The 12,909-nt window shown below is 38.9% G+C and overlaps 1 protein-coding gene across 1 annotated transcript in view; it reads left to right on the forward strand.

The window, feature by feature from the left end:
• The first annotated feature begins 1,882 nt into the window (after positions 1-1,882).
• The window catches only part of JAM3 (junctional adhesion molecule 3), a 31,496-nt gene continuing 20,469 nt past the window's right edge, over positions 1,883-12,909 (forward strand). The window contains exon 1 of the mRNA XM_072426631.1: positions 1,883-1,969. Within this exon, the coding sequence (XP_072282732.1) occupies positions 1,927-1,969 (43 nt within the window). The 5' untranslated portion in view covers positions 1,883-1,926. The remainder of the gene's footprint in view (positions 1,970-12,909) is intronic.

Genomic DNA, 12,909 nt, shown 5'->3' on the forward strand with positions numbered 1-12,909 from the left:
TCAGGGTCATTTATATTTAGAAGTAAAACCAATTTCTGCATACACAATTCACAATATTTTTTATGATCAAAATAACTAAATCATCTTCTTTAAACTTTACAATATAGCATACATGCTTTTAGAAAATCCTTGTGGCCCTGCACTTACGTTTTTAGGATTTGGTATTTATCACAATGAATTCCAGACAAACATGGCAAATGAGCTATACCAGAAAAAAACAATTGCCCAAGCTTTGATTAGGAATGTAATAAGCAATGCAAATAAATAAATAAAAGAAAGCTGGTCACATGTGACAATGTTCTGGAACATTTCAGTCATCTATGAGTTTTAAATTAACATGTGATGGTTTTCTTTTAGGGGTTGGAACGGAGGAATTCCATATTCTCCCAGACAGTAGAGGAACCAACCAAGGAAGCGCTAAGCTTTGAATGGAAGAAAGTTCACACTGATCAAAAACTAACCCCAGTTCCAAGGAATCGCTGCCTTCACTTATTACAGCAACAACTAATCAGGATCCGTAAGGATGAATATGAACCACAAGAGTATTCTATTACTGTGATTTTATTATTATTTGTGATTATATTATTATTAGTATTATTGTGATTATAGCAGAAAATAAACTCATTCAAGCTAAAACATTAGTCAGAAATATTTCATCCTCTTGATCCTTCAAGTTTAGAGAGCATTTTCTCTTTAAATTTGAATTATCTCTAAGCATAGATATTATATTGTTACATGTATTCTAATCTAGTACATGCTAACATTTCACATTTCCATGACTAGCTAAAGCTGATCTAAAGTATAAAATGTCATATATTGCATGTCTTACCATTTCTTAGATTGCAATCTGTCCCTGCTTTGTTCCCCATTTATCCCCTTTTGTCCCCATATTGTTCCCAAATAGCCCCCCTCCTGTCAGTATATTGTACCCTGATAATTCCCCGTCTCTGTATTGTATCTTGTAACAATGATGAAGGGTTTGTACTGCACCCATGGAGGAGCAACATGGTCACCCCAGGACAGAATTAAGAACACTTTCTATAATTAGTTGATGGGAGGGGCTCTGTAGTCTTTAAAGAGAACTTCAAACATCATCTTAACAGATAAGAGTGCAGTGCAGGCAGCAGTAGGTTGTCTCTTGAACTTAATGCAAATGCTAATAATTGTGCACACTTTATGGTATATATATATATATATATATATATATGTATGTGTGTAGAAATGTTGCCTTCAAATTGTCATCTTGCTATAAGGTGGCCCTGCTTACATGGCTTGTATGTCAAAAATATATTCATTTTGGATGTTTGTTTGCTAAAACTTCATGAGTTCATGATAAAGGGAAGTAACTGCAGTTTTCCTATCATCTTTCATTTAAGTTAGGTCCCTGGGGATTTCTCCCAGCATGCTGCAGAAGGTGAATGATGATTTTATTTTGCATTATCTGGTGAATAATGATTCTATTTTGCATTATCTGGTGAATGATGATTTTATTTTGCATTATCTGGTGAATGATGATTGTATTTTGCATTATCTGGTGAATGATGATTGTATTTTGCATTATCTGGTGAATGATGATTGTATTTTGCACATTTCACTTCTCTTATCCATTACAAGGCAAACTTGCAAAATGAGCTTACATAGAAAACGAGAAGAAGCTGTCTTACATGAAAGTGATCAGCAGGGGGCGCTCGACAAATCATAATGTAGCTAGCACATAGACATAAATGTGGTTGTACTACAAAATACTGACCAGTAGATGGCAGTCACAGTACTGTGTATAGCTGCCCAGAGAGGACACAGGGAGGTGTAGTAGCAGGAATGGATCAGCAGGGAGAGAAGTTTTTAATCCTGAATACCGTTAGACGTTAGGAATAGACGACCAATCAGCGGCGGTGGGCGGGGCTTAGTACATCCTCGGGGTAGAAGATGGCGGCGCGGATAGTTTGGGGTGTTCTCCTCATTCTTCGGGGTGAGTACCGGGCACAATCTCCTCTCAATGTCGGGTGACACGGAGAGGATATTCTCTTCTGCCCGTTTTAGTAAAATTTGTGTCTCCCTCTGATACTTCCCTTTTCATTGTGTATCCCAATATTCCGGTATAATAGCCCGGTAATCCCCCTCCGTACTCCGGTAATGAAGTCTGGGGGGACCGATGATCGGGTTTGGGCACCGCCGTGTCATATGAAGCCCGGGCGATGGGGGTGTTGTGCTTTTCTACACATTTGTATTGTAATCACTGAATTCGGGCTGAAATCTCCGGTAACATTCGGTGACGCCTGGGGGGAGGGGTACAGAATCTCCCAAAATGTTTCTTCCTGCTTCTGATTGGCTGAATAATGTTCTCTGCCTGAAGAGACAAGGCAAAGTTTTGGGGTAAATCCTAATAAAATGATGGAGATTGTTGGGGTGATTATAATTATCCCAAGCCACAGATTTAATGCAGCAAGGGGGGGTAAAGGGTTTATATAAAGGTAAATCTTACTCCGCGCTGATTAGGTGACATTCCAGGTCCAATGTTTGGGTGTTCATATCACCCAATCGTGTGTCTCTGCTCTATTATTATATTATTATTGTCATTATTATTATGTTATTAATATTTCATATTGTTATTTTATTATTATTACGTTGTGCTGTGTATTTGCGTCCTGTGATAGTTATAATATTTCTATATCCTAGCTCGGGCCGCCCCACTTGTTGTGCTTTCTGCCGGGATGGTGGCGGGATCGCCTTGTGATGTGTGAACAAACACTTGCATACGTTCCTCTTTGTTATATTTCCCTTCGTCCTCGCCTCCTTCTGTGTCTGTCATTTATTGTACAGCGCTGCGTAATATATTGGCGCTATATCAATACGGTTTAATCATCTATTTGTAATTGTTTATCCTCTTAATGAGTTCTCAGTCTTTTTTATATACAGTACAGGCGTGCTACAAAATAAGATTTTCCTCCTTTTCCCAATATTCATCATTTTATTCTGAAGCTATTAGCAATGTGAGTTATAAATCAAATTATTATTTTCTAGTGAATAGAAATGTCAGTCCTTCAGCCCTCAAACACTAATCTTTTTTTTTTTTCCTCTATTAATGATTTTTGTCTCTATAGATTGTCATATTATACATCGGGTCAAACATTTATGTTGCAGGTCCCATTTCCGGAAAATATTCCAAGTATTTATTTACCAGAAGCACCCCATACCCGATCCTATGTAAATGTAACTTCCATATGTCTCAGTCCTGGCATTGAACACTTTGTGCAGTAAGAGATATAAAGAACCGGATGACATTTTGGAGTCCATTGCTAATTGTTCTATAAACCATGTAACCATGAGCAGTGCTCCACCCAGAAATGTTTTTGAGCCTGGTGTAAAGAAATTGTAAGTGGGTGGCAGCCCCTTTATTGTGACCTAACTCTTCAGTAACCACCCAACAACAGCCAGATGGTTTCTGAAAAGTGCCGGGTGGTACGCCCAGCTAAAAGGGGCTGGGGAGAACACTGATGAGGATATACAGCAGACATTCTTGTTATTTCCTGGATCTACATGGAAGTGGTTTTATTCTATATTTCTTGTTTACATTACATAAAAATCTCCCGGTAGCACTTCTACATTTCCTTATTTCTAATGACACAGAAACAACAAAATGAGTCATGACTTTCTGTCACTCTGGTGACCCCTGACCTCTTACCCTTCTCTCCTAAGCAAGATTCAGGAATAGAAGGGGGTTGTCTTGTCTGAACAACCTGTCCTTAGCCCAGACCCCTTCCACCTCCCTTCCTAAGAGAGGAAAAATGGCGCACTGTTTTACATGTAACCTTAATGGGAACCGTTGTGCTGTACATTGCATCCTAGCATATTCCTAGAAACTGTTTGGAGGGATGTCCTGCTGAAAAAGGTTTCCTTTCACCTACCCAATAAATGTGGCAGGAAGCTTAACATGTGTTTCCCAGGGTTATTGTGCTTTTCTGTCTAAGCCTCAGACCTTGGGTTGGCTGTGAACGTATCTGGAACTTCCTATCGCCATCTAAAATTAAGGATAGATTTCCTATACTGTCAGTGTTCACATCCATCTATTTTACACTGTAGTATGCCTGTCATCCCACATATTTGACCTGTTTTGGAAATGAGTAATGCTGATTTTGTTTTCTCTTGTATAAGCCTTATATAGAATTTGTGGTAATAATTGGTGATGAGGGAAGGGTTAAACCCTCTCTAGTCTTTTGGTACTTTTAATCCTCTCTATCCCTCTCCTGTGTCCCAGTTGAAATTTCTCTTTACTTTCTGTCCTGGTAATGCAATAGAAATAATAAATCTTCTATTTTGAGGGGGAATTCTCCTCTTAGATAACTGTCCCTATAACACATATTACAATTGTTGAAACAAGTCCAAATTTTTCTTTTTTTCTCTGCTTTCTGTTTTTATAATAATGGTCACCAATAGAGACAGAGGAGAGAATCTTCCCAGTGGAAAAACAAATGTTTAAAAGTTGGACTTATCCCTCCTTCGCTCTTTGCAAAGCTAAAAAATGATGCCTAGGGATACGCTGTAATAATTTATGTAAAATGGCATCATGTTAGGTGTTTGCTCTAGATCTGTAGCAGAGACATTCTGGTAGTGAAAAACCCCAAACCAGAGGTGGACCCCTCAAAGTTGATTTGTTTTTGTTATGTGTGTTATTAATAAAGAGTTAAATAGGGCTGAGCATGACCGTACCAGGAATGTGCTGGCAGTGACATATCCCCAGACAATGAGTGCACTTCTTCCTGCACATACAGCTTTCTGTCATTGTTACAGTCTTGGCTTTGGTATAGTGGCCACAAACTTGTACATGGACTGAGCCAGACACAATACTGTCTAAATCTTTAAACATTCTATGTTTCCACCTATTTTATATGTAAATAACGACCAAGCTTGGCCAATCCTAAAAGATAGGTAGCCAGGGTTCAAAAGACTTTTCTATCCTAAGTTCAAGCTTCCTTGTTTGTAAAACTATTAGTTGTGCAGCGATGTAGTTGAATTATAACACAGGTCAACAAACAAGAGTTTTCATAATCATCAGAAATCACAGCAAACTTTTCTAAATCAGATTTTCTAGCAGATTTCAGATCTGTTTTTAGTTTTCCCTAACACGTACAGTTCCTGAGTTATGAGTACTATTATAGTTACCATGCATGTATTTTGTACTAAAACCTAAGCACCATTGCAGTGAATGTTAATACATCTACAGTGTGAAGTAAAATAAGACACTGTGGTATAGATCTACTGAGCAGTGTCACTCAGGTACCATTGTTTCAGAAATGCTTATAGAATGATTTCCTTGTGTACTACGATACATCATCCAGCAGTAGTCGGCCATCATACTTTCATTCCTTGGTAGCGCTGCTCCATTCACTGAATGTCCTGGTGAAAACGTTCTCCTTGTTCCTCACTTATCATACCAAGATTTTCTGGGAAGAATTCTAGATGTGAGTGCAAGAAATGTATTTGTAATGACATGACAACCCAGTTTCTGGTATGAATCAAGCAGATTCTGAACTCCTTCCTTGTATGCAGGAGACTTATTGTGTCCAGGAAATTTTCACACAGCCATGAATTCATCCCAAGCTTCTAACTCAGCTGCTGAGAGAGATTGTTTGAAAACATCATCCTGCAAAACAGACGATCTGTGGCCCTATAAATATCCCTTCCTTCATTTTTGCAGTGCTTATGTTTGGAAACTTCTCACCAAGCTGCTGATTACCCATGGAGTTTGATTTGCCCATGGACGTTACAAGGTTCTTCATCAAGCCTAACTTGATATGGAGAGGTGGCAGAAATGTTTTATGTGGATCAACCAGAGGCAGAAACTTGGCACTGCTTGTTCCGGGCCCATAGGTATCTCTTGGTAGCCAATCACGCTTCCCATAATGGTCTCCCGTAGATCGGCTGTCCCACAGACATAGGAAACAGCAATATTTTGTGAATCCTCCTTGCATTCCCATCAGCAAGCCAATGAGCTTTAGATCCCCACAGATGTTCCACTGGTGTGTTTTATACTGGATTGCTTCAAGTAGTAACTTCATGTTGTCATAGAACTCCTTTAGGTTAATGGAATGGGCAATCGGAAAACTTAGTTTGGAATTACCATTATGCAGTAAAACTGCTATCAAGCTTCTTTTAGAGGAATTAATGAAGATTCGCCATTCAGATGGAACAAGCTCTTGTGTCAAACTGGTAAAGAACGCATTTATATCATGACAGTAGCACAGTGAGCCATCACTAGTTATGTCAAGTTATGATTTCCTTTTCTGTAGTGAGTTACAGTTGCACCCTTTGCAGCAACTGCTTCTGTTTAAGCCTTGAAGCAAGAAGTTCTGCTTTGTCTTTGGAGAGATTTGGATCACGAATGAGATCATTCAGCTCAGCTTGTGTAAAGGTCTCTGGTTCTGAATCTTCATCGGCCAAGAAGTCAGGATCAAATGATTCGGGGTTGTACCTGGCTGCAACTCCAGCGCATTCCTCATCACCTTCTACAGAAGCAAGTCCATCATGTGGCGGTACTAGAACTGGCAATGAATCATCATGGGGAACAGGCCTAATTGCAGAATCCAGGCTGGGATATACAATTATGTGTTTAGTTTTACCTGAGAATCCACTTTTGTTGACGCAGTAAAAATAGCAGTCGATTAGATGGTCTCGCGGTTCTCTCCACACCATCGGGATTGCCAATGGCATTGCTGCTTTACGCCGATTTAGCCGGTCACGCAGACCGTTGGAACAAAAAGATGACATGTGAAGCCCAAGATTTATCCTGGTCACCAAGTGGACAGCCGAAATATAATTTGTATATCTTTTTAAGTTCTGTGGTAATTTGGCGACGTTGTGCTTTCGTTGTGAATGAGCCACACACGTAACAGAAACTTTCTGTATCATTGAGGCAATTTCTAGGCATGATGACAACTCAATTGCAGATAGTGCGGTCTCTCACCTTAAAAAAAGAGAACTGTTGTTAAATGTTGTAATATATTAGGGCTATTTATAACTAATTTCATACTATATAATTAGCTGCATCACAAAAACTAGAACAACTAAACACAGATTTGAAATCTGCATCAAAAATACTACAAAGCCACATAAAATTATATTTGATGAAAATGATATGTTGACCTGTGCTATTAGACACATTTGTGCTGTTGCTGTTCTAAAAATGGGAACCAGCAATAAACAATCATTATTGCTTATAAGAGGGTTACAATTTAAAGCCCTAGTATATCTTTTTTTAGGGACCACACTTTACAGAGGGGCCCTTAAAAGGCAGTGTAGCTTCCACATGTATTTTCAAATGTATGTGTCTAAAAACTTTGTTTTTATTACGGATTCTTGAATAATTCTAATTAATTACAGCTAAATTTTTTTTGTTAGTTGTGCTTCCTAGTTGTATCTTTATAAAATACTGAATTTAGGAAACCAGGGTGCTTCTCTCTAGTCAGTAGGGAAAAAAGAACATTTCTGACTGCTGAGAGCAGTAGTTGCGACTGCTAGAGAGAGACCATTGCTTCCATTAAAATAATAAGTGTAGATCAACACACATTGGTGTTTTTTCATTTGTTCACACACATTTCAAAGTTTTCCAATAAATGTAATGGGGGACATGTTCCACAAATTGGAGAGGTGAGAATCCGGTACTTTGCCAAAGACAAAGTGTTTCTCAAAATATTTTAGGGCAGGGCTACATACTATCTGTACATGAAACCCATAATGTAACCGATGCATAAATGTAACTAAGGAATAAATAATATATTTAGGTTCACAACCTCAACAACATTGTGTCACAGCTTTATGTACAAATGTCCAGAAGTCTATACATTTTATTTAAGTTTGATGTTGCTCAGGAGTCTCCAGCAGAAGGTTATACATGTGTAAAGTAGAAGCACTTCTGATTTAGAAAGAGGAGCACAAAGATTGTTGTTGCAGATCACATTTTGCCAGTGCAATAAATAACTATTAGTTTCTTACTGTATGTGCTGTGCTGCCTGATCTGTATTATATATGTGTTATATATATATATATATATATATATATATATATATATATATATATATATATATATGTGTGTGTGTTTTAAACCCAGTAATACCTGAGTGGCATGTAGCTGCCTCCCTGTTGTAACATACGGAACCTATAAAGCTTGGCTTGAGCTGACACACACCTGTCACTGTTTGCAGCCTCTTACAGCTGTCGCCGCCGGCTCTGTCTGATCAGAGAAATGCATGAAACAGCTGACGGTGACACTGGCGGCTATGGCCGGGATGAATGTAATAGATGTGACATCTGGTGATAGATGGCTGGAGGTGTCCTGTCTGAGCACACTGACCATAGGGGAGATGTAATGAAGCTGGATATGAATTTGTATTATTCCTGTACCAAACAAATGATGCCAAAAAGTTTGTTATGCAGTCCTTAGCTGTACCCTAATGGTTTGTAACATATGAATAATGTGCATACACACACAAACACGTATACAAGTTTTCATAGTTGTTATTCATACGTTAAGATTGTAGTGTGCATGGCAATACTATACCTAATTTACAATCACCCATCACTGTGTGTTTAGCTGCTACCCTGATATTAGGAAACCTCTCTAAGATGAGAAAAGATACAATTTAAATAAAACTGAAATGTACTGCTTATTATCAGCGTGAAGAAGCCTAAACTAAACCTGTAATACCAGGTTAAGTGTATTCAATTTTAAATGTCGCAAAAGGGTTGTGCCATGTTATCTATGAGAAACCCCCTGTTTTTTCAGTCTAGCCACACAGAATGCCTAAATGGGTTGTCTGTTCTCTCCTCTCATTGCTGAGATATGCATTTATTCAACATTATTATTATTATTAATAAACAAGATTTATATAGCGCCAACATATTACGCAGCGCTGTACATTAAATAGGGGGTGCAAATGACAGCCTAATACAGACAGTCATACAGGAGAAGAGGATCCTGCCCCGAAGAGCTTACAATCCAGTAACATCTTTGTCTGTTGCTTGGGGTACTAGCAGTTTATTGTCTCTTGTTCTAATGGCTCCTCCCAATGTTGAAAGTTTTAGTAGTTGGAGCTAATGGTAGTTGTGAATTTCTGCCAATAGCATTGGGCAATGGCTGTCAAATGTACCCAGACATTGGTGGTTTTAATGGTTATCAAATGTCCATGCTTATCAGGGAGGTTGTTGGCTGTCCAACGTCACATTGCTGAGGGTTCTGTTTTTTTTGTATGGCTATGCCAATTGCAGGCGACAATGGCTTTTTCACTTATTACTATTGGTAGTGTAGATGTTAGAGATCTGGATCTGGGATCTGGGATAGTATTTGTCTGATGTTGCTGCACATTGCTGGGGGTGCTAATATTTGGATATTTCTGCCCAGTAGTTGCCCTATGTCTCCTCCAGGGTATTGGTAGTCAAAGCTGCTACTACCATCAATTGGTTGAAACATTCCAGGTACAGTATGTCAGCCTTTTGCTCAAAGTTAGTCTCCACTTGTTGCTAGCTCCATTGTTGAGGGTATTATTTGTTGGATGTCTCGTGTTGTCTGATGTATCCATCCTTTGTGGCTGGGGGGCAGTGGTGATTTTGATATCTCTCCTAGTTTCTGGGTATAGCGTGAGGTAACCCTCATTATGTCTCCATAATTTTTATGGGTATTCGTAGGCATGGGCATCATTGCTTGTTGCCAGTGGTAGTGGTTTTGAATGTCTCTACCCATTTGTTAGGTTGTTAGTAGTTGGATGTCTCCACCTATTACTGACAGTAGTGGGTGTTCTAACGTCACTGCCACTTGTTGAGGATATTAGTAGCTGGAAGTCCCTGCACCCTACTAGGGGTTGTTGGATTTTCCCGGTCATTGTTAGTGATTGTTGGATATTTCCACTTTTTTAGAGGGTAGTGGTGGTTTGGATGTCTCTGCCCATTGCTGGGGGGCAGAAGTTGTCAGATGTTGCCTATTATTAGTGGGGGTATTGATGTTTCTATTTTGGTGATTATGGTTGGTAAAGGTGTCTGCCCATTGCTGGGGATAGTGTTTGTGGGATGTCCCAACCCATACCTGGAATCTTACTGGTGCAAAATGGTGACAGGCTAGTTCTGTGGTACAGAGTGCTATATGTAAAGGCTTTGGCTATGCTTTTGTTACCCTTCTGGGGACAATGTTTGTTTTGGACACTGGATTGCTGGAGTGATAGCAGTGTTGATTTGTTTAATTGGTGGGTGATGTGATCCTGGGCTTGCTTTACTTTATTGTACATGATACACAATGTCTAATATCTTGCTGTGTTCTGCTGTTTCCTCCAGTACAATACATTTTTTTTAACTTGTAGTTGATCAGGTGGAAATAAAGTTTATGAATGTGAAGCACAGGGCCGGATATGCTTTCTTCCTCTGTATACATTGGGGAAGTGTGCTCAGGAAGAGCCTTTGTGTATTTCATAACCAGACAAAGTCCTGGAATTTGGATAAGCCTTGCTTCATTGTCATGTGGTTAATGATGTCTGTCATGAAAGTTCATAAATATGCCGATGCTCCTAACTTGACACAAAGTGCTAGTCATACTTCATGACCACAATAATGTAAAATGTTATTCCTGCATCTATTTGAGTTCACTGGACTGTAAGTTATCGGCTTCTGCTTTAATAGTCAGTACCAAAAAGAAATGGCTGATTAATTCATTTAAGATGTTTAATCCCTGGTGACCCAAGGGTTTAATAATTCAAAATACTTCAGGAGAATGTTATTTTATAGGAAGTAATAATGTACTGGCTGATTATGCACCTTAATTATACAGCTATTAAAGGAAACTGAACTTGTCACACACTTAGAATTAAATAAAAAAAAAAAGCCTAACTAGAGGTTGCAAGATCCACATGTTCTACCATTAAGCAAATCTATCAGGTGCAGTCCATTGAAGGGAAATTGCAAATTTTAACTTCTGCAAAATTTGACCTTGGTCAAATTTGTAGCTAACTTACCACCGTAGAGGCACCAATATGAACTGTATAATATGTATATGTTTTCCATATCTGTTGTTCTTATTATCTTCATATGAATGGGTTTGGAGTAGAAACAGAGTTTTGTTTTGCTTGTGGCAATCCTTAATGTGCCTCCATTGTTCTTTGATTAACACTTTTCCTGCTGTGAGTTTATGTAATCCTATTTTAACCATATCCTTCCTTGCAGATGTGCTGCACATATTTTAAGTAAAGCAGAGTTCTGGGATTTAGCAGTGATCGTTGTCATCTTATGCAACATCCTGCATTAATTTTTCTGGTACTCCTAGAACATAATTCTCACAATATTCCTGGAAATAATTATGTATGAAAAGGTTTGTAAGTCATAAATCCTTTTTCGTTCTGTAGATGCCCTGTCTGTTTTACTTTGGCTACGTACAGACGTCTAATTATAATAATAATAATCGCCTCAGGCTATCAGGTGAGAATCTGGTGTATCATAATGGAAGTAAAGGAAAGAGAGCACAGCGAGGTGCTGCTCTGTCCTTCTCCTCCTCCCCTCTTCATAGAGCAGAACGATGCTGAATGTACAGAGCTTGTTCATGCATTGTTCAGGATTGTTAAAGATCCCTTTTAACGACAATTATTGAACAAGTTTACGCAGCCTTAGTTTTTTACACTAAAAGACCAGCTTTTACCAACCCTCATAGTGGGCTGAACTCCTTTTAACTGTTGGTAACCGTAGGTGTTGCTAATCTACTTCAATTGTTGAGCTTGCGGTTTCCTTATGTTTTCACAGTTTGTTGCAGTGATTGTTTTCTTGTGTAATGCATGAAGAAACCCGCACAAGTTCACATTTTCTTCATCTAAATGAAATACACTTCTCTGGAGGTCAATACCTAAGTTTCCAACCATGTGTCACACTGGGGCACTATCATAGCAATGCAATGAGACAATTATTTTGTGATTACAATGTACAGAATCCAGTACTTAAATAAAGGGGAGTATAACCTCCACATCCCAGTTCCCTGTAAGTTTTACCTTGTCCCTTACCACTTGACCCCGTCGTTTGTGTGTTTTCTAGTGCACAGACTGGATGCTAGACTGCAAAAGGTTATAATCTTGTAGCTTTGTAGTAAATCACAATTATTGGGAATATACCTCCTGTAGAGTCAGTGAAATGTTAGATGATATCTCAAGGCCTAGAGCCCTCTAATAGGAGTTTTGGAGGATACGCACATGAGATGATGAAGCAAGCATTGAGATAAGATCCTGATTATTGGAAGATTGCAGAGAGATTATTTCCCGCTGAACTGACAACCAACCAACCAACCCACCTCTTCCCTGCTTCCTCCACTCTGCCTTGCTTGTCCCCCACCCCTGTGTCCTCCATATGTTCCAGCCACTGTCTTTTTAGAGAACCTTCTCCTTTGTAGCTATACTCTGTCCTCCTTATATGGTTTCTTGCATCCCACCATGGGTCTTCCATCTTGTCTCTTCACGGTCTCTTCCTCCCTCTTGCTTGTCTTTTCTCCTTACCCCCAGTGAAGTTTCCTTCAAACTGTCCATGCACTGAACTTCCTAAAACATGACTTCACCTATTCTCCTAGATTTATGTCTGTCCTGAAGTGATCTGTTTGTTTGGTATTATAGCTTTCATGTTCTAGTTTACTTGACTCATCATCTCGTCTCCTATGTTTGGACATAATTCTCCTGGTGTCCCATCTGACTTGCTGTATTGTGGACTGTACACATTATACATACAGTCTCCTGGGGTAATGTCTTTCCTGCAATCATTTGTCCTACTTAAGGCCTGTTTTTGTCCTGTGAGTCTTCTGTATTTATTCACAGAACCTATAAATCTCTTCTCATTTGTAAGTTTATTATTTTCTATTTTTCTGCCTTCCAGTCTATAGTGTGAACATTTTGTTTTTAGTTC

This window comes from Pyxicephalus adspersus, chromosome 11 (genome assembly GCF_032062135.1).
Source record: "Pyxicephalus adspersus chromosome 11, UCB_Pads_2.0, whole genome shotgun sequence".
Taxonomy (NCBI): Eukaryota; Metazoa; Chordata; class Amphibia; order Anura; family Pyxicephalidae; genus Pyxicephalus; species Pyxicephalus adspersus.